The 22,332-nt window shown below is 47.8% G+C and overlaps 4 protein-coding genes across 4 annotated transcripts in view; 2 read left to right on the top strand and 2 right to left on the bottom strand.

Annotated features, from left to right (window-relative positions):
- The first annotated feature begins 762 nt into the window (after positions 1-762).
- Positions 763-9,498, top strand: LOC131269571 (uncharacterized). The gene is made up of 3 exons (XM_058272012.1): positions 763-857; positions 8,982-9,301; positions 9,364-9,498. The coding sequence occupies exons 1-3, from the start codon at positions 779-781 to the stop codon at positions 9,496-9,498; spliced, it is 534 nt and encodes a 177-aa protein (XP_058127995.1). The 5' UTR covers positions 763-778.
- A 245-nt stretch (positions 9,499-9,743) lies between these two features.
- LOC131269575 (lectizyme-like) lies at positions 9,744-11,153 on the bottom strand. The gene is made up of 4 exons (XM_058272024.1): positions 11,090-11,153; positions 10,669-11,027; positions 10,348-10,572; positions 9,744-9,761 (listed from the first exon to the last, which is right to left on the bottom strand). The coding sequence occupies exons 1-4, from the start codon at positions 11,151-11,153 to the stop codon at positions 9,744-9,746; spliced, it is 666 nt and encodes a 221-aa protein (XP_058128007.1).
- Positions 11,154-11,484: 331 nt separating this feature from the next.
- LOC131258627 (uncharacterized) overlaps positions 11,485-22,332 on the bottom strand; it is a 63,827-nt gene continuing 52,979 nt past the window's right edge. The window contains exons 5-8 of the mRNA XM_058259979.1: positions 19,320-19,521; positions 16,865-17,229; positions 16,195-16,792; positions 11,485-16,125 (exon numbers count right to left, since the gene is read on the bottom strand). Coding sequence (XP_058115962.1) covers positions 12,791-16,125; positions 16,195-16,792; positions 16,865-17,229; positions 19,320-19,521 — 4,500 coding nt within the window. The 3' untranslated portion in view covers positions 11,485-12,790. The remainder of the gene's footprint in view (positions 16,126-16,194; positions 16,793-16,864; positions 17,230-19,319; positions 19,522-22,332) is intronic.
- Positions 18,436-19,702, top strand: LOC131258628 (uncharacterized). The gene is made up of 2 exons (XM_058259980.1): positions 18,436-18,749; positions 19,146-19,702. The coding sequence occupies exons 1-2, from the start codon at positions 18,436-18,438 to the stop codon at positions 19,264-19,266; spliced, it is 435 nt and encodes a 144-aa protein (XP_058115963.1). The 3' UTR covers positions 19,267-19,702.

Below are 22,332 nucleotides of genomic sequence, written 5' to 3' on the forward strand. Positions count from 1 at the left end.
ACCACGCGCAAAACCACGCATCACCGTCTCCGTCGTTGTTGGGAGTTTCTTTTTCTTGCAACTCCTCGTAGGTTTTATGCAAAATTTCGGATTTAAAATTTCCTGTTGCTTGCGACGCAACGCGAAGAAGTGAAAGAATCGTGGCACTGCCGCAGTCGACGTTGGCAAAGTTTTCGGGTTGTTTGTGTGAGTATAAAGGTGTAACCATGGTGACTGTCGGGTGACAGGCGAGTGACACAGTGTGACTCCATTGTGTTCCGACGACGTCTGCCCCCGGGAAGCGTCTAATTAGCAGCTCGTCCGGGTGGTCCGAGGCTGAACACACTGCTGTACTGTGCATTTTGTCCAGATGTCGACTTGTTTCGCGTGTGGAAAGTGTCCGTACGATGTGAGTGCCCGATGGTCAAGCGCCTAGAGTAAGACTAATTGGACTTTCCTACGGTGGGGCTACAACAATGCCGACACGTTCGGAAGCAAGCATTTAACGGCCACGCAGACGAACCCAACGCCGGTTCGAACTGGATTCTCTATCACCGCTCCGGTAGGCACGTACTCGGCCAGTGTCCCGGTGTAGAACCAAGAACCGTGAAACGTGCCACCTAATCGTATTGAGAACATCAACAGCACGAACGGTCTGATAGGTTCACTACCGTCAACAATTCTGGTTCCATTCCCTCACGGAGCTCGGAGGTTTGCCAGTGAACACGGAACGACTACAGTGTCCAGCAAACGGCGCCATCGAGTTAGGCATAGTTACCAGCAGCCAACATCCCTCAATATGCCCTGTTCGACGTCCTGCCTTTCCTTCGGCAGCGCACCGGACGGCGGAAGCGGAAGCGATAGCTCCCACGTAACAGGTACGCTAATCGTCTTTCCAAAGTGACAATCGGACGGGGGGGAAGTAGATGTAAGAAGTCGCTGAACGGCACCAACTCCGGGAGCGTTTGACGGAAAACAGCAAATTTGATCCTCATCGATGACTTCAACTCACCGCAAGTGTATGTCAGTTGTAATCAAGGAAGCATTTGTTTCCCTTTTGTTGGCATGGAGAAATGCGCCGTAATCAGTTGCTGGTTACTTCGATCAAAACGGGTTTCAAATAGTTGCTTGATTTCTCGTCACTTTACACGTTTTACCTAACTTGTATTTTAATTTGTAATTTTCATTTTATTGAATATGGGATAACTTCTCAAACACTGAACACTAACTGATTTGATTGATGACCAGCCGATTGATGAACCGTGGCCGGTCAACTATTGAATTGTGACTGGCCAACTGAATATCATGTTCGGTCTGGTCAGTTTATTTATACTTGTTTTGTGACCTATTTATTACATTTTATATAAACTGTTGTTAGTTTTGGTCAACCTATTGTGCTTTGGTTATTTGTTGTAAGTGGGTGGTCGTATGTTTATGTTACGCGTTCGCTAATACTTGATCTGGGCTGCTATGTTTCAATTCGAATTTAGTTATTTCGTTATTTGTTTCAATGTTGTGTTTAGCCTTCTTTTGCTTTGCTTTAATTGGTGTAACATATTATTTTTGAACGTGTTCTGACATGTTATGTTCTGAAATCTCCAGTTTGTTGGCTTTCCTAACTTTGTTGTGTGGTTCTTAGAATTGATTTATTCTTTCTTTGTAGCTCGCGTTGGGTTAGCAGATTATAACATTCTGCTATAAATAAATGGTTAAATTAGCTTCAGGTATTTCTCGCTTGGTATTTTTGTTTAAGATTTTGTAAAAGCTAAATTACAATATTTTGCTGCTTGCATTCTCGCTAAAATATTCTACTCTAAGCACTTTTTGTGCCTCAGGGTGGATCACGAAAAGCAATGGCCACCGCCACTCACTTTCACCCGACCTCCTCCATTCACCGCAGGCTGATTAGAAACTTGTTAAACCCAAGCCAACACTACTCCACGGTCCCGATACTCGTTATCCAATAAATTCCGCTCGAACCGCCGAGGGCCGTTCCGAATGTTCCTGAGAATGAGCTCTCGAAACGTTGCCGGCTGTTGTGGCGCACGGTGGTCGAATCTAGACCGAAACGATTTAGATTGCATCTGGTTCGTGGGATGGCCGAAGGGGGAGGGTAGTACGTCACCGCGGTAACAACAACAACGAACAGTCGCATGTCGCCCAGGCCGATGGATATTTCCGCCTGCAAGGTGTTAGGCCGCGGGAATTTACAAGTCAAGGCGACACAGTGGCCCTTAGTCCGGACCTCAACTGTTGAGGCTTGAGGCTCGGGAGCGGGATGAGCATGTGTTGCACATGCGGCGAAATTAATACCGGTTCCCGGGTGGCCCGAATGTCGGTCAGCGACAGCGCGGTCGGAAGCGGTACCAGGCCTTCCGCCGACGGACAACAAACAACAGTTTACTCTCACCGACCGACCGGGAGATGAAGGGCCACGGGGTTATGATGACGATTTTCTTCGACTTGTCGCTCGACGCGGTGAGATAACAATCGCGATTGGGGTGGTGTGGTGGGGAGGGAATGTGAATGCAAATTCGCGACATTGCACCACGATGATCGTTGGTGGGGTTTGGGTGAAGCGAGCATGCAATTGGAATTATGCTGCCGTTTTCATCGCTCGAAGGCAAGCTGCACCTTTTCCCCTAGTAGTTCGTGGGACGAGTTTGGTCCCCGTTTCTGATTGATCCAATATGGCTTTTATCTGTTCATTTGAGGAAGTCAATTTTCTGAGCAAAATATTGACTTCGGTGCTCCTGTTTTGCATTTTTTTAAGTGAAAAAATATGTTGATCAAACAATATGTATTTCTAATATGAAAATATAATATATTGAAAGAAGAGAATATTTTACTTATTTAGAATTTGATAAAACTTTTTCAGTTGTTTGAAGATAACCGATTCGTAATGGAGATAATTTGTTTTTGTTTGGTTCTTATTTGTGATTTGAAGAATCAAATAAAATTTATGAAAAACAAAATGCTATGACACGGTCAAATATTGATGAATATTTTAATAAATGCTCAATCTTTTATTCATAATAAAACGTGATCAGAACCAAGGGAAATAGTACAAAATTAGGAAGTGTATTTTAAGAAATATTTCATGTACACACTTTGAAGCTAATATAAAAATGAAAAAGTTTTAGAGGACTTACAAATATTACAAATTAAATCAATAAGTCCACGGATTTGATTAGTCAATTTTAAACATGAAACCCACAAGTAACTAAAAAAGAAAAAAACAAACAATAAAGATTCGATGCTATCGGAACGAATACATTACAATGTAAGCAACAAGTTTATAGATTTGTGTTTTCCCTTCTTTACTAAAAGCAAAGGCTATTTATAAACATTTAATCCTAAAAAAGGTTACATGCAGACAATTGTTACAATACTCCTCAATTAACCACTGTACTTGCTTAAACAAACACGTATAACACCCGATAAGGTTGGCCCCTTCGGTGAAGACATTTGTCTCGAAGGAAAACTTTTTTGCGCCACAGCCTCCGACCGACCGTTTGCCATCAATTTTCACACCCTTCAACACGTCCAGCAAATTGTCTCACCCTCTGGCGCTAATTAGTCGGTCGATCCCGGAGTTACCGAGTGACGAGACGATGCTGAAGATGCCAGCCCCGGAGCCAAACGGGCAACAGCTGTACGTCATCAACATTCACGTCGCCCCGAAATCCGACGCGAGACGATGAAATGTGTTCCAAATTGTTCCGCCGCATGCCCGAAAGACACGTTGTTGCCCGCTTTGACGAGCCAATTTCAGCGTCAAACGAGCCCTTGGCGAAGGGATGGCCAGCAGAAGGTACGTCCAGCTCCCCGGGGCGGACACTCCGTTGTGTGGATTTTTCCTCCTAGCCGTTGCTGGTCGATTTTTTTGTCCAGGCAAATTAATCTTTTGATTATCCTTTGACTTGTCCCAGACAGAGTCTCACACAGTCTCGATTGTTCGGCCTTACGTCTCGTTGTCGTGTCCTGTCCTTATTACTGCACAGGTCCAAGTTCTATCGCGCACCGCTGGACACAACTGGCGACAATGGGCATCCTTTTGGGAACTTCTCCGGCGGCGGATTCGGGTTTCGAAACTCCCTTTGTCGTTCGGTCTCGCTTGTGAGTTGGATTGTAATTAAAAGTTCGCCCCATGCTTTCCACCCGAAAGCGGGGTTTGGTGCAACAAACTAACGACCGAACGGGGCGAACTTTTGCCTGCGGAGCTGGCCGGTTCGATAGCGATTCGGAAGGTCCTTTCTTCCATGTCCTTTCAACACGTGTTTCAGTTCCGAGCCTTCCGGGAAACGGTGGTGAAAACATTTGTCGAAACTTGTTACAAAATCCGTACCAAAATGAATGCCACCGCTCCACCGTTGACGACGGCTTGGTCTCGGATTACTTTTTTCCTTCCCCCCCTATTCCGAGGGAGATATTGAAAAGAATAAATTTCGTCCTTTCCGAGCGCAAGTTAGAATGGAAAGCGACCGGCATCCCGATCGGAACACCGGGAAAAAATGGCGAGCGTGAGCTAACGATAGCAACCAGTTGGTGACCGGAAGACATCGAGAAGATAGCAACGAAAGGTGCACACAAACGTGGCCGAAACGTTGGGTTTCGTGGGAAAAACGTCCTGTAATTTGGTCCTCAAATGATTACAGTTCAGGTCACATGCTCGTTTCGCTTTCTACCCCGGAACCCATTCCCGAGCTTCGGTCAGCAGAAAATATAGGTTTTAATTAGTCTCCGAATGTGCCGGGCTGGGGCAGGGGGTGGATCCGGGCAGCCATTTTTCACTCGACAGGACGACGTCGACGACGATGGAAGGACGGATCGGGGTCACAGGTACGGGGTACCGAAAATGAAAATTTTGACCATTCGGTAATGGCCTATTACGACATGGCAAGGAACAATTCCCAGAAGAGACATTAGATACTACCTTAATTAGCCTACGAAGCGTACCTGAAGAAGGTAAAAATATTACTATCAGCCTTTAAAAAATCCTTAAAGGGTAAGGCACATGTTCCGAAAAACATACCTGAATCCTTTTCTCATATTGAGAACTATTTTAAGAGAAGGCAAGTTCTTTCCCTACCTTAAGGTAGCGGATCTCTCAGGATTTTTTTGACATCTCCGTCTGTATAAAACACTCCACTAAACACAACATCCAAAACAGTCCTCCATCAGTAGGCGGCGTGTGCAGGTTTCGCCAAAGAACCGGCAAAATGAGTAGAAAAGTACGGTCCCTTCTCCTCTGGTGTTTGTTCTTCAGCTCCACCCTCGATGGGTTCGTCCTTTCGAGACACAAACGTTACGTAGAAATTAAACCGATCGACTCGAGTGAAAGTGACCTTCAGAAGAACAGTTGGTATCATGTGGAACAGGCGGAACCAGCAGACGAGTCCCGGGCCATCCTCAGCCGGTTGAAAGAAGAGAAGGCGGTGCTGTTGGAGCTGTTCTTTCTGGCGAAAGTACTAAAAGCCTATCGAAAGCCGGAGAGCTGGGGAAGTGAAGCGTTGAACAGTGCGATCGAGCGCATCACGGACAAAGAGCTGCTGGAGGAGATGGCTCGGGAGCTTTCGAGGGAGAAAGGTTTCGAGCTGGTTGCCCGCATCGGTGAGGAAGGGACCGTACCGGGGCCTCTTCAGGTGCAGCTAGCCAACGATGTACGGTTGCTCTATCCGGTTGTGATCCGTACGCTGCGCAAGGTGCTTAATTTGAAGAAGGCTGGCGGAAAGCTACAGCTTGCGGATAAGGATGATTTCCTTGGTACTCTCCTCTTGGATATGCAGAACTATTGGCAAGACCTTCGGAAAGCCACGAACAGTTTGGAAGAGCTTCGTGTTGTAGAAGACTTGAAAGGACCGGCGTATGTGGTGGAAAGTGAAGTGGTACACACGCATAGTCCACCAGTGCAAGTGGTCACATCCCAAGAATCGGTGGATCAAGTCATGGATCTCCTGAAACCGGTTATTAACAACGCATGGGAACAACATCCGAACTCTGAAGATCATCAGGAGTCCATCGACATTAGAATTCCAGCCGGCAGCGAAGCGACAGATGAAAATGTAATTGAAAGTGTACACCCGGAGGTTGCAGTCTTAAAGGAAGAACATGTCGTCGTGACGGAGGACAAGTTTGCAGACAAGGAGGCATTTGTATCTGTCGTTGATACAAGTGTAAAAACCGAGCAACATGAAGTTGATCTAGACGATCTAGAAAACGAACAACCGATTATGGAAGTTGTGACCACAGTAACGAAATCTGACAAAATTCCTCATGATGTAGCTGAAACCTTAGTTGATGTTCCTGTTGCTTTTGATTTCCGTTCCAACGTTGAGGAAGAACCGAAGCTAGATGAGGAAAAGTCGGCTGAATCGGTTGCAGAACCGAATGAAGAAATGCCTGACGAAGTGGCACAATTCATCGGAGTAGAGGAAGAACTCCCCGATGACTCTGATTCTCCGAAGGCACTCGACGAAATCGCTACGGACGCACCTAAATCTTTTCCGGATGATGCTGAGGTTGCAGAATTAAAAGATACCGAACCACTCTTGGAAGGATCCGAAGAGGACGAGGAACGACGGGTGAGACCGCATAGACGACGGCCTACAGCTCCTCCGCTTGCTCCTCCTCCCGCACCTGTAATTATCATCCAACAGACTACGAAGGTCGCGCAAAGTCCTCAAGCCGCCCGCCCACCGACTGTAAATCTTGAGATCGAAATCGAGATGGAAAGGAGGCGACGGATCGCCAAGGAGCTGGACGAGTTCCTGCTAGTCGTCGAGCAGCTGTCCGGAGTGAACGGTGTGGCGCAGCAGTTCGACCCCTACGATCGGACGCGTATGGTGGGATGGATACAGGAGGACGCACGGGCTGACGACACCGCCACGACCCCGACGGGTGTGCTCGATCAGGCCGTTTTCATTAGAGCGCTCTCGAAGCTGCTCAACCTGAAGGATCTCGTGCAGGGGCGAGTCAATCTCCTCGGCGCACTGGAGGTTCTCCAATCGCAGCTGGCATTGGGAAGGCAGGATGCCGAGGACGATTACTTTGCTCGAGTCTACGGCAGCTCGACGAGCCCACCCGATGACGAAGCGGATGACCCGATGGACGACGATGAAGGACGAGATTTAAAAAAGTAAACGTTGCCACTACCACAGACCAGTCGGTGCACCGGAAGCGCCTGGAGGAGTTTCCCGAAGTGAAGCGAAATTTCTGGAAATGGGTCGGAGCCCTCGTAAATCGCGCCTTTATGTAGGGAACATTCAGATTTTTGCATTTCCAATGACATGCCAAACAATTGTACAGTAAAACATAAAGAAATAAATCAATAAAATAAGTCCTTTTTACGGGTCTTAGTTAGTGGAAGAAGATGAAGAAAGACAGTAATGATTTCATTACAAATACAAAAATTATGATCGGAGAAGTTAGGGTTTTGCCACCGGATACTTTCAAAGTATTTATTTTCTTTGAATGTTTATTGTTCCTTCGTAAAGAAGGGGTAAAACCCTGATTTAGTGTTACCTGAAGATCTCAGTTCCACGGGTTTTGCTTATAAAAAGAACCTCCAAGTCTAATCCTACAGGTCAGTCCTTGCTCTTACTTGAAGGACCGCGGTACTCAGAGTTTGTGAAGTCTTCGAAATGAAATATACTTGGGTAGTTTTTCTCTACCTCGCTTGGAATGTTGTCCTAATTGAAGGAAATCTTATATCTCGCGATAATCTTGAAGACCCAATAGAACCCTTCGAACCGAGTGAACGTGATTGGCTGAACGATGTTCGACTGTTCGGCCAGCACAACGAAGAACAGAAAGTGCTGCTAGAGTTTTACTACCTCGTGAAAGTGCTGAAAGCTTACCGTGTTCCCAAGAGCCGAGGAAGTGTCCTCCTAAACGAAGTCATCGAACGCATAACGGAAAAAGAAGTCGTCGAGCGATTGGAGAAGGTTCTGAGAAAGGAGAGAGCTTTCCTTGAGATATTCCTTATAGGGGCCGAGGGAACTGCACCGGACCAACTGCAGACACAACTGGCAAACGATGACCGGATTCTCTATCCCTTGCTGATTCGTACGCTGCGGAAGGTGTTAAGCCTCAAAAAGGCGAGTGGCATTCTCCCACTTGACAATAAGGATGAATTCCTTGCTGCACTAACGTTGGATATGCAGCGGGAATGGCGGGCGCTTCGACAAGCTGTAAAAGATTTGGAAGGAGATCACTTGGAGGAAACGTACACCCATGTCCATGGAGTGGAGAGTGCGCCTAACACGATCCAGTGGGCCGATGTTATGGAACCAGATTCGAGTAACGAGGATCTTGGAAGAATGGAGTATTTTCAGCCAACGTTAAGGAACGACGACGAGAAGGACAACACCCTGCTACATCGTCCAATTGGCGATCGGGAGGTGAGTTGCAAATTATCTGAATTAAAAAGAACCCTTCTAACCCAACATACCTCTTTCCTTCAGGACGCCGAGTATGAGGATGCGGATTTGAAAAACATCACCAAAGTGATCGACAACGAGCTCGACAATTTCCTGGCACTTATCGAAGAGCTGGCAGACGTGGAGGGACTGACGGACGAGTTTACGCAACAAGAGAGAACCCAAATGGCCGAGGCGATCAAACAGAGCTACATATCTTCCGGGGAACTCGATCAACAGTACTTCATCGACGCACTGAGGAAGGTTTTAGAAACGAAAGAGCTTCGCGATCGAAAGAAAGTGCTCCGAGCACTTGGCGATTTGCAAACGTGGCTAAATGAAATACGGAAAAATGAAAGGAATCGTACATCAACACCTCAATTCGAGGATAGTACTTAGTCTAGAATAAGGTATAAAGTTTATCGGATATTGAAACGTACCTCAACTGAATAAAAACTTCTAACATTAACTCCTGACTGTCACATCTGCACTATTTTGTTTGTTTAAGAATTAAGAAAGAAATATTACAACTTCACAATCAACATAGATCTAACATAACCCTACTTCTTGTTCGATTTGTAGAGAAACACTATGGCTGCTACAAGGCTGGCATCCTGTTCGCACTGGCCATAATTCTTCTGCTACTAATCGGCTGCGTTCCCGTGTTTGTCCTCACCGCCAACAACAACCTGATCCTGCTGATTCTCCTCGCGACCCTTGTCCTGATCGGTCTGGCCACGTTCGCTTACTTCCGCTGGCAGCGCAACCGAGCCCTGGCGATGCGCCGTACGTACGAGCAGCAAAAGTTCGCCCTAACACGGGTCCACCAACCGGCGGCGGTTCAGAAGGCAAACGGCGAAACGATGGCAAAACAGGACACACTTTACGCCACCTACGGTCAGGTAAGGAAGCAAATGGTTGAAATAGTAATTAACCTAATTAACAAATGCCCCTTCGTTCACAGAATGGCACAACGAAGATGGCGTCGACGGGAGGACCGCCGGCGGGAATCAAACTGGACCCAGCGGACGGTCAGGGAAATTCCAATTCACAGTCACAGAAGCACACGACGAGCCCTCCGCGGTATTCGTTCATCTGAAGGGCAAAAACTACCAGCTGGACAAACACGCACAAATTGTGGTTACCACCAAACAACAGCTCTCTATTTGTCTTTATCACCTTGCGTTCTGTCTCCCGGTCCGTTCATTTATTTTTTGGTGGAAAATCCATCAATCCGTAGTTGGCCATTTCCCGTTCCCATGCAAACGAACCGCAGCCAATCAACACTCGACCACGATACCTCAATCAAAGTATGCTTCTCTTTTTTTTTTTGTTGACAAATTTTCAATTGCAACAACAAACCTGTGCAAAAAGCAGCAAACAGTAAATAGGTTTGTTGCGTTCACTTGAAACAATAATAAACTCAGACAACAGATCGAAATTGGTTCCAGTTAAATGTAGTTAAATGCTTTTCCACACGTTGTGGGTTTATATTTGCCGCAGCAAGCGAACAATCAGAATCGGAAAAGTTTATTCTGGCACCCTATACTACTGGAAAATTGTTTCATTAGGGGTCAATTAAATAATCGAAACGTTGGCGCATTTACGTACAGTTTACTCTACTCTGGATAAATATAATGTTTTTCCTTAATATTCTATGTTAGTTTTTGTTCCTTCTAACTCCTGTCGAATTGTTAATCATTTTAAAAGGCACTGAAATGGAGCTTTTATATTGTTACAAAAATAATCAATAAGAAAAAATCATGTGTTAAAGGAAGACGAGAAGAATGGTTACGAATTAAAAAACATAATTAAAATAATATGCAAGTCTTTTCAATTGGTTGTTTTTGGTTTTCGTTACAATTTAGTTTGATGAGAAACTTACTAGAGTTTATCGTAGAGGAAGATGTTCGCTGGCATTCGAAATCGTTCTGTTTATCCAACCTACGTATGCGGTCACATCGGTGCAGGTGATCGGTTTAGCCCCACAAGTGTCCGATCCGGACGAAACTACCCCTATCTGCCGCGGGATGCCATCCTCCCCCAAGCCAACGACCGGTCCTCCGGAATCACCCTGGCAGGCGGTCGTTCCCGGGCTTCCGACACAGACCGTTCCAACCGGTGCCGGATCATCGTCACACTCCTTCGGCGGACGAAAGTGAACCCCGACGAACTGCAGAAAATCGGGTTGGGTGTCGTTTTCATCGATTTTCCCATACCCCATGACGACCAGCACGCTCGGCTCGGATAAATCCGTTCGAACGCTTACCCAAAGCTCAACGGTGGCCACCGTAACACCGTCCACTTGGAAGGGGGTTTCCACCAGTGCCAGCGCTATATCGTAGGGGTGTGTTTTCCCGTCCAGGACGTACCGCTCGTGGGGGATGAACCGAACCACAGCCCTCAGTTGGCCGTTGGTGCGATCGTTGCGCACTCTTGTGCCCGCCAAGACTTGCAACTTGGGTTGATGATCGTTGCAGTGAGCCGCCGTGAGGATCCAGCTTGGCGTGATGAGAGAACCGCCGCACTGTTGGAGATAGCTGACGACCCAAAACCGTTGCAGCTGCACCATGAACGGAAACTCGTTTTCCTGCGCATCACCACCGACATCCACTTCGGGATCAAATTCTAGAACGAAGCGGCAGATTGAACAGATGATTCTAACATCACACAAAAAGGTAAGATCTTACTTATACACTCGGTAAAATAGAAGCGCCCTATAACAAGCGCCAACACGATGAAGGTTAAGGTCATACTGTACTCCACCCAAGAACCCTATTCCAACCCCTTTATAATACCTTGTACCATAATTAACTTTTAATTAACCGCATAATTTATCAATAATTAGATTTAGCCTCTTTTTCTCAATGCGCATTCTATAGTTTACACTTCCCATCCAAAACATCATTACACCTTGTTATGCTTTTGCTCGTTTACTTTTATTGACGATACGGATTGGCGTACGTTTAACTTGTGCTAGTACCATTTCCGGCCAACCATTTCTAGAACGTCCACTCCCTCATTGCATCCACATCCGTGTGTTCTCATCACCTTCCTTATTCCATTTTTCTCACTGTTTTCGACCTTATTGTACGACACATCGCGACTTTTCTTCCCTTTTTTCAATTGCAAGTTTTCTCCTTCTCTTCCAATTTCTTTCCTGTTGTTTCTTCGCACACAATGAAAATAGTTAGTTTAGCGATTGAGAGACAAAGATGGTTCTGTTCCCTTCCCCCTCCCAAAGGGCATTAGAGAAGTGTGAAAGAAAGTGAAAGGGAACACGGGTAAGGGATAGGCTTGATCAGTATGGTTCTGGGACCTATTAGTAATATCATTGTGGCATCATTCTACTCGTACAATATGACAAATAGATAATCCACCCTATTATTACAAAGCGGAATCGGTTACGAACCTCTGTTGTATACTCTTGGCTCTTTTACGCTCACTTTCACCGATGTCGCGTTGGTTTTATTTCCTTTCGTTTTATGTTTCAATTTGCTTAAGTTTGTTATGTTATTTTGTTGTTTTCTCAATTTGTTTTTTTATGTTTATACCTTGTTTTTTTGTTGTTTTATTTGAAAGCAGCTTCTACACACCATATCTATCCATTGCCCCTTGCACAGTAACATATGTTTTAGCTAAGTTCATACACAAAAAACGCACACTCATGTTTTTCTTTTTAATGCTGTTTTGTTGTTGTTTACTTCGGTTGTCAATTTTGCTTTACAATTTCATTATTCAATCATTTTACCCTTAGTCGAATGTTGGCTCTGCTGCTCGTGTCTACAACGTGGGTGGACCTAGAACTGGAATTCCCTGACTTAGCAAACTACTGCTTACACGCTACCGTTCTATCGCTTATCGTTTTTTTTGTTTTCCTTTCCTAGCTTACTCTCTCATCCACTAGATCCTATCGTATTACTGTCTACCGATGTTTGCGTTGTTTATAATTACACTATGTACAAACTGAACGAGAAACGAAAACGTTCGGCTTTTTGCACTTCCCTGGATTTTCACTTTCCCTTTTTTGTTTTAAATACACTTGTTTTACTTTCATCCGATCGATTCGTACAAAAAAAAACAGGATCTTGTTTCCTTTCCAACTGAAATCATTTAACATAGGCAATCCTGTTTTGCCTCTATTTGAAAAATGGAAAAGCTTTAAAAAAAGCTGAAAGAAGAGGATGAAACGAGAAAGATCGATTGATTTGCTAAACTTGTCTAAGGAACACTAACGCTCGGATTGGATGAAGAGGACAATCAAACGCATGACTTTCGAACTCCCTTCCTAACGGCTGCCAATCTGGTGGTTTCTTTTATCACTCAAGCCACCTCGGGTGGTGTTCCCTGTACTCCTCCTCCTCCTCCCGCTAACACCCACTGCTAGCCGACTAGCTCTTGCTGATAGGAATGCTTTGAGGGAGAGTCTTGTAGAGCTGCAACAGCTGCTCCGGTGGCAGGTAGAGGCCCGAGTTGGCCGCGTACAGCTGCAGGTAGATCGGATCGAAGGGTGGGAAGCCTCCGGCGGCCGCACCCGGTGGCAGTCCGGCGGAAAAGAGTGCGGCCGCGGCGGCCGCTGCCGACGGTGGTGGCACGACGGGAAGCCGAGGAACTTGTACCTGCGGTGGGAGCGGTGGCATCGTCGGAAGCGTCGGTGGCGAGGGATGCGACAGGGGTGGCGTTCCGGCCGCCGTATGCGGTGATCCAACCGTTGACGGGGATGCCGCCGGTGAGACCTGACTCGGTGGCTTCTGCTGCTGTTGTTGTTGTTGCTGCTGTTGCTGGAATTGGGCGAGCAGGTGAAGCTTTTGCTGCTCCTCGGAGGCTTTTTGCTGGAGGTACTTTTGCTGCTGCTGCAGTTGGACTTGCTGGAGCAGTTTAATCTGCTGGTCCAGCGGGTAGGAGGCGGTCGGTGAGTCGGCTTGCGGTGGATGCTGCGGGGATCCGGCTGGCGGAGGTCCCTGCAGGACGGACGGTGGAAGAACACTCAAGCCGCCGGGCATTGGAACCCCGGGTGGCACGGAGAAGGGCGAAGGTGGAAGGTTGTTGTTGTTGTTGGTCGATGGTGGCCTACTTCCTCCCGCAACGGGAGGAGTACCACCCACCGCCACTGATGCCGCTGCCGCTGCGTTAGCCTGTGCCTGGGAGTTCGAGCGCCGCCGGGGAGTTTTAGGTTTCGGTGGCACCAACGCCGACTCACCGAACGTACCGAGGAGTTGCGTTAGTCCCGGGATGGATGACTTCGAGAGGCCCGATGAGGAGAGAATGTTCGCTACCAGAACCGGATTCGCTCGCTGAAGGTTCGCAAGCGTTTCGAGAAGGGCGTTTGGAGAAGCACCGGGCGCGAGGCCAAGCTGCTGACCAGGTGGTATCGTCCCGTTGGTCGAGGTAGACGAACCGGACGAGCCGGACGATGGACCGATGGTTACCTTTGGACTCGGTTCCTTCATCACTCCACCTTGCCCGAGCGCGGCTCCATCCCGCAATGGCACTATTTCGTAAGGTTTCTGCTTCTTGTGTCCCATCGCGCCGGCAGGAAGCGAAGCGGAAGAGCCCGCCAATGCCTGCTGGCTGCTCGGTACTGGGACGGGAATGTTCAACGGTGTCATCATGGGCGGAAGACCACCGTGGGGTGCTGGCAACGGATTGTTCGTCGGTCCAGGGACGAGCGTTATCTGCAAACTCGGTGCGGTCCGGGAACCGGCCGACCCAACTCCCGCCTGCTGTCGATTGTTGTTCATGCGGGAACTTCCGGCCGAAAAGTCCATCGTCGTGGGAGGACCTTTAGTGGACAGATTGGTCACGGCAGCACCCATCGGTTTCGGTCCGGTAAGATCGAGGAGGTCTGGGGCCGGTGCGGGAGCTCGCGGTGGTACCAGTTCCTTCGGATCGCCAAACACTTTCCCGGTGCGTGTGTACATGCAGTGCGTCTGGAACTCGAGCGGCGTCGGAATGCACTTACGTGGCTCGCGGCCACTTTTCCCCCCGTCCGGAGCACGGTGGTGGGGTGCACCGGGGGTGTTCAGCTCAGCCGTTATGTTGATACGCATCGGGTTCGGTGCGGGGCGGGACGTCGGCGTCGACGAAGCGTTCTTCTGCACGAGCGACGAGAAAATGCTGGAACCATTCGAAATGGGCGTCACTTCGAGGCCACCCTCCCGAAGGATGTCCAATTTGCGCTTCTTCATCGGTGGAAGGAGTGAAGGGATTGGGCGCATTGCTTGTCCCGCTTGCTTACGCCCTCCGTTTCCACCCGATCCTGGTGCCGAATCGCTTTCGTTATCACTGTCCACCAGATCGATCACTTCCGTCGGTTGAGGCGCTCCACCACCAGAGGTTCCGTGCTTCGAACCCGCGTTATGATGATGGCCACCGGTTCCACCGACGTCGGAAACCGATCCGAGGTACCCCGAACCGGTCATGTTCGCCGGAATCGGAGTGATCGTCGTCAGACTTTGACCACCGAAAAGGCTGGTCGAACCGGTTCCGAGTAGCGGAATGTTTTCCTTCTGACTAGCACCCATCCCAAACCCTCCGCCCGCCGATGAACCATCCATTAGCAATCCACCGCCAGGATTCGATTGGCTTCCCTTGCGATCGTTCTTCATGCGGACGTGCCGCAACGAGCTCGTCTTCGAGGGCGTATTCAACCCGGATGCCGACGAGGGAATGCACGCGCTGGAAGTGATCGAAAGTGTCCCACTGGTTGGACACACGGACACCTCCTTGATCGTAAGGTCCGGATCCGTACCCTGCCGGTTGAGGGGGAAAAGGCTAAGCGAGGATGTGTGGCTACCTTCCGAGGGTGAACCAACCGGCGTGGAGGATGAAGTGACTGATTTGGGTGCCGTCGCCACCGGTTCGATGTTTAGCTCCTGGCCCGATTTATCCTGCTTGAAGCTGTACTTAAACTGCCCTCCGGATGCTTCCCCGGGGCTACCACAGGCCGATCCCCCGGTGGGACCTCCACCCGAGCCACCGTTCTTCGCTTCACTCGACTGAACCGTGATCTGCTGGATCTGGATCTGGTTGGTAATCTGTATCTGATTCGTGATGTGCTGCGGGCTCTGTCCACTGATCTGCATATGCTGATGATGATGGTGATGGTGGTGATGGTGATGATTGCTGGTCGCCTGATGATGATGGTTTCCACTGTTCTGCGGATGGATCGTCGTCTGATGCACGGTGATCGTCGTGTGTGGCTGATTGATCTGTATTTGCGACGACTTCTGGTCCTTCTCGTCCAAGTTCGGCCGCACGATCACCGTCAATGGCACCGACACCGGCGACATTCCCAGGTGTACCCCGTTCGAGGGGCTACTGTTGCCGTCCTTCTTGGCGAAGAACTCATCCTTTTCGACCAACTCGCGCTTCACCGAGTAATCGAGCAGCCCGGCGTCACTGGGCTTGGTGTCCTTGCCACTTCCCCGATCATCGAACTGCTCGTACTTCTCCAGCTTAACGTCCTTCAGCATTCGCAGTTTGCTTTCCAACTCCTCGTCACCCAGGAGGAGCAGGGTAGATTCCCGTTTTACGTCCTGCTGGTCGGCCGCCTGCTCCCTCAGGTGCTTCTCGAATGGCAGGACAATCTTTTCGTACTTCCTCCGACTAAGCACCCCGTTTTCACCTCCCGTCCCTTGTAGGAGCTGATTCCAGACGTCTTTATCCGTGACCGAATTGTATCCACCGATCTTCTGCACCTTGGCGTATACCGCATAGAGGCTCACTGTGAAGGGAAAGGAAAGAATGATGTTAAAATACGGTAAGGTCACCCGTTTTTAGATCAAATACATACCACCCTTCAACGATGCCGCCTGACTGTCCGCATACTGGAGTGCTCGGGGATCGAGGAACTCCTGCAACCGCTGGAGGAACTCCTTCTCACCACCACTCATCCGCTCGTTCACCCGGAACAGATTGTCATCCTCTTCCTCTTCGTCCTCCTCGTAGTCCACCTCTTCCTCCTCCTCTATGTCGTCCTCGTCCGCATCGTCCCGATCGCGATCCTTCGAACCGCCACGCGCGGACGATGATTCCTCCTCGCCATCCTCATCCGCCTCCTCATCGTCCTCTTCCGACTCGTCCTGACCGACGGCCGCAGTCGCCGAGGCTGGCTTTCTACCCCTGCCCGACTTTTTGGACGCTTTGGACGATGATTTCGATTTCTTGCCAGACGACTTGCCGGACGACTTCGAGTTGGTGGACTTAGAACGGTTGCGCTGGGAGAGGTGGTTCGCCTGGCTGGAGGCGTTCGTGCTTGCCTTAACCGTACCGGCCGACGCGGATATGACGACACTGATCGGTTCCTGCTTCGTCTGAGATGACCCCCGGGAGGGTCGGGGGTTGTACCGTGGTGTTGGGTTTAGATCGATCACCTTCTTGCCGGGAGATACCTAAAACGAGAAATTTTAGGGGGTTTATTGAAACTGTCATTCAATTACTCAGGGGTTTCCCGGAGACCTTACCTTGCTGTAGGAATAATCCGACACATCGGACTCGTTCGATTCGCTCTCGTCCGAGCAGCCCTCCTTCTTGGTGTACTGCGACGAATCGGACAGCGTCTTCTTCCGCTTGCCGCGCGGCCGGCCCTTCAGCTTCGGCGCGAGATGATTGCACAGCAGCTCGTGCGTCTCCAGCTCCGGATAGTCGAACGTTTCCTTGCAGAACATGATGCGCATGTTGGGCGCGGGCGCCACGAACCCGCCGAGTGTTTCAACCAGCGTATTCCGCAGCCACGCATCGTTGACGCCCTCCAGGCGCTTCAATATCGCCCGGTAGCGACAGTACCGCGAAAAACTCAGCACCGCCACCCTCGATACGATACTTTCTCCTGCGAAAACAAACAAACAACAAACGATCAAGGTTACCATTCCTCAAGCCAAGGGAACAACGGGTTGCTTCGATTACGATTCAGAAATGGGATATTAACACATTAACACTGAGTTTTCCGGCTCATTTTCCTCCCCGTGGGTCAAGACCGGGTGCTCAACTTTATCGCGCATCATTCAACGCCGCAATTTCGCACCAGCAGTTAAATAAACACCCGCCACAACCCGTGCCCATTGCTCCGTTCCGTTGGCTTCAGCGTTGGTTAATTCGCTGATTCGGTGCGATTTGTGGACGGCGGGGGAGGGAAGCTAACGGGCAGGGCAGGGGCATCCCCATGGGCAAACATGGCCACACAGACACACAACACTGGCGCGAGTGATGTGGTCAAACACTCTCGACCACGACGCGCGTAGAGCTCCCGTGACTCTCGGAGTCCAGTTGCTTGAAGACGTCCGTTGCGTTTGACGTCGCATAATTTAAAACGAGATTAAATTTCGGTTTATGTTGTAAATCAAGGCTCACTGTTGACGGTGTGGCGTGCTAATTCCCTGGTAAGTATTTGTTTAGACTGTGCCATATATGCCCCCAAGAAGTTTAAATCCCTGTAATCACATGGACCTTATATTGTAACATAATTCTCCTCATAGTCATAAAGACTATCTTAATACTTTATCTATGATCCAACAAAAGGCACAAGAAGCCCTCGTGTATCGTCTTTAAATGGCGCCCATTGTCTTTTCCGCGTGATTTGCCAAACGGATCTAATGACAGACGAACTCTATTTGCTTCTTCTTCCTCTGTCCGACCTTCTGCACGTTGGCTGTTCCGCCTGAATATCTTGTAAATGGCGAGAGAGAAGTAATGGTTCTCCCCAATTTTTTTCTTTTCTTTTCTTTCAACTATCTAGCGCGTGCTATTCGGATCCCTCAACCACTACTACAACCTCCATTCCCGAGCGCACATTGTGTTGGCGTTGCGGAATTGCGTTCGGCGGGGCCAGAGCAAACAAAACAACAACAACAAAAAGAACCTAATAAAGAAACTCCCCGCGACTTCTCGCGGTTTGGCGCAAGCTGGCACCAACACTTCGCGCTGGACGGTTTGCACGCATCAGTTGACGAGCGTTTGGACGGCGGAACAGAACGCCAGATAGAAGTTTGGACGGTGTGACGACTCGCCGAAGTTCGGAACAGTGTTTTGTGGAAGGATGACGGCAGTGGGTGGGATGTTTTTGGTGGGACTGGTAATTCTTGCCCTGCTGGCGGACAAACAGAGTGGCGGTGGCGGTCGGGACGGTGCGGGAGTGTCCACTGGAGCGACGGCAAGTATCATCTACACCGGCTATAAGCTACCCTTTCCGCGGCATCGGTTGTTCTACAAATCGGTCGGGGAGCGTAAGATCGGCTCGAACCTGTACGAGGTCAGCACTATCATCCAGGGAGACATTTTGCTGCGGAAGCAGTGCGAGTGTATGCTACGTTACCGGTGTCGTATTCCACGGAGCATCTTCTACCTATCGAGGTAAGTCTGTGGGGCACGGTCTACAAAATCAGTCCCAACTCTGGCAGACGTCGAACGAACATTTAAACCTCCGAGGGCCACACGGATGTCTGGCCAGTGAACGTGATCGTGGCTTGCGTGGTTTAGTATAGTAGTGCTCCAAAAACGACACATGAAGTCATCCAGCGCACAACGGTGCGTATTTATAGCCGCGAGAAGCAAAAGAGCGTATCTCGACCAAAAACAGATACACAACAAAATTAAAAGGCGTTCGACAGCGCTCCACGCGCACATTCTTTGGCCACGCATTCGCCCTCTCCAAACTCTCCCCCCTGAGGGGTCTCATAGCGTTCCTATCGCGTCACATTTGTTGATCGTACTAATTGATTCCCGCTATATGTTTGTCCCATCGTACAGTCGCGATTGTCATCACCGGGAAAAAGTGTGCTGCGAGCTGCTGGAGAATGCGTACGAATCGAACAACGACACGGCCGCGGTCAACGATCACCACCAGTTCGTCAGCGACAACGAGATCTAAGATCCGGTGACGGTGCCGACAGAGCGCGAAGGGAGGACAATGTTCCAACTAACCCATATGCTTCTCCCGGTCCACGTCGCCAAAGTCGAGCGAGGAGTTTTTGCTGAGATGCCGCGTCGTCCCGAGGCAGTCCTTCGCGCTGGACTCGTTGTACATCGTCAGCAGGCCCCAGGTCCACTCCTGGTCGGTGTCGATCCAGTTCAGCAGATCTTCCGCCCGCAGTATCACCTTGTCCGAGATTGCCAGCACCTCGTCCTGCGAAGAGAAAGTGAGAACAAACAACCGTTAGTATGTTGTGAAACCGAAACACGTGATGTACAATTATTTTTAACAAGTATACCACAAAAGAAGTGACAATTAATTTAGCGATACAATAGGACTCCTTGTGCGAACGTCTACAATCGTTTTAAAAACGATCATTAACGGATACTTAATTGACGAATAAAAATGTATTATTTATGGTTCAACTACATGGCGGGTTCTCTTAAAATACTAAAGACATTTCCAATTGCACTAAATAATGAGTATAACTTAGAAACAATTTATAAAATTCAACTGTTCCGCATAATATTTCAAAAATGTAGTTTGAGGTTCATCTCTGCTTTAAGCACCTCGTTTTGAAGGCCGTATGCAGCGCCATCTGTGGGCATTTCGTAGAGTCAAGTTTCAAGATGCTTACAGACCCAAGGTTCATACAAACGAGGGCTGGTGTTTTCCGTCTGTTGTTTTTTCCAAAACCGGAAATTGATTAGGCGGAAAATTTTTATTTTAAATGATACCACAACACTCATAAATCTTATTATTTCGAAGAGTAACAGTATTACCGTTTCTACAACAGTTTCCAGGAGGATTGTATCGAAATTTCATTTTGAAAGCTGAACAAATGCACTTTTTAAATTAAAGAAAAAAAACCTCCCATATCAAAACTTTCACTCATAGTTAGGAAAAACATTAGCAAATTAGTATAAGATTCAACAGTTTCAATTAAAGAGTGGATGATGTGCTTTAAACTTCAAAACCATTGCAACCAGATGTCTGGAGGAAAAACACATTCCAGGCGTTGCCTATTTTAATCTATTATCAATCAAACTCCGATGCCCCAAGCATCAACACAAAGTTATGCCACTAGAACATAACATAATGCTCGAAAAAAGCTATTAAAATACAATAAAATAGATCGCAACGCGGGCAGAGATAGGAAAAAGACAAACGAAATGGAGGAAAAGCGAAGGGAAAACTACATGGCAGTGAGGGGAACGGTTTTCCTCAAAGTGAACGTTGCGCCACGGGCAAAGGCAATCCCTTCTTCTTCTCGGCGTCAAGTCAGCAACGTGAGTGGGTAAATAAAAATAAATGCATCTAATTATAGCCAGAAATACAATACGAACTCGCCGGCGACGATTTCCGATTCAGCGCAAATCCTAATATCGCTTCTAAATGGCAAACCTTATTACTCGCTCGCAAGGGATTGCAAAATTGCAAAGGGCCAAAACCGTGCACGCATTAGTAGACACGGAACAAAAGAAAAATGGAAACTGAATCCCAACGCTGGGAAAACAGTCTTTTGTCTACTAATTTTCGTGTTTGACATTTCCTCCACCTTGTAGCTGTCATACTTTTGACTTAACATTGAATGTTTACGTCAATCAACGGGACAATTATCCATCCCATTTCACCCCGGATATTCATTGCTAAAATAAAAATCAGTTTCTTTACACCATTTCACATCGTTTGAACATTTATAATAAATCGCTAACGTAGGAAATAAATGATCAAATAAATCGTGATAATTCCATTCCATTAGCATCCAACCATGTACAAGAGTACATCTTCCATTCCTTACTCTCTCGCTACTCCTTGCTATCTGCTATCTGCTCCCCGAGGGGTTCACTGACACTTTCTTCACCTGCCTGTCCGTCTACCACTCCCCCCTCGCCTTATTTCCCCGACCCAACTACCAACCGCCATGTATTTGTGCACACCACATTTTACGTGCGCACGCAATAAATGTCTTTATAGAGAGCATCGTGGCTCTGTGTATGCGCATTTATGCAACCGTGCCCGTGTGTTTGTGGAAAAGTTTGGCGTCCGGCAAAGAAAACAGACCGGAGCAGAACCGATTTTGACACACTTTTGAACTGTTCTGCCTGAAAAAACCCCGAAACCACCCTTCGTTATCACCAGGCGTAAAACAAATATTAGTATTCTATTGAACACTTATAACACACTGTAAATAACAGGTAAATTCAGAGAAAAGTGTGTTGATGGATGAATGTTTCAAAAGGATTCGAAAACAATGAATACAAGCTATGACAAATCTTGTTTTTTAAAAAATGTTTAAAAATTTATATTAAATGATGAGATGTCGTTTCTTCTAGCAATAAATAAAGTAGTTAATCGAATTTAACAACTATAATTTAAGCCTTCACAATAGTAACAGCCTTTTTGAACGAATATTAACATTCCTGCAGAACAATTTATTACCACAAATTAATGCTTTCCGATAAGATGAAGAAAGAATGTATTCCCAATCCAAATAATTTTCGTATTCTTTATTTATGATTTATTCAAAAGTATTTTCGAATGTTTAAAACTTGGTATTCAATTTAAAATTGTTTGCCTTGAAAGGGGTTAACTTTATGACACGCCACTAAATAACGTCATTTGAAAAGTAATGGTCGAACTTCCATTACCACTTTCAAGCATGCACCCATATTTTTCCAATATTTGATCGAACCGTGAATTAAAAATAGTAATACCGTATCAAACCACACCGAGGTTCTATAAATATAAATATCTCCCACCGAGCCCTTAAACCACTCTTCCGAGTGGCGAGCGAGCGTACAAACAGTCGTCTCGACTTTCATGAACTATTCAACACCTTTTCCCCACGACGGACGCCATAGTTGTTGTGTTTTTTTTTTTAACTCCCTCCGGTTAATGTTTTTGCACTGCGTTCGGTTTCAGGGAAAACCTTAGGCCCCGCACCCGGCTGACGCGCTGGGTTGGTCTTTTGCGTAATGTTCGTTGGAAACAAAATGTCTATCCCCACCATCACCAGGTGCG

This window comes from Anopheles coustani, chromosome 3 (assembly GCF_943734705.1).
Source record: "Anopheles coustani chromosome 3, idAnoCousDA_361_x.2, whole genome shotgun sequence".
Lineage (NCBI taxonomy): Eukaryota > Metazoa > Arthropoda > Insecta > Diptera > Culicidae > Anopheles > Anopheles coustani.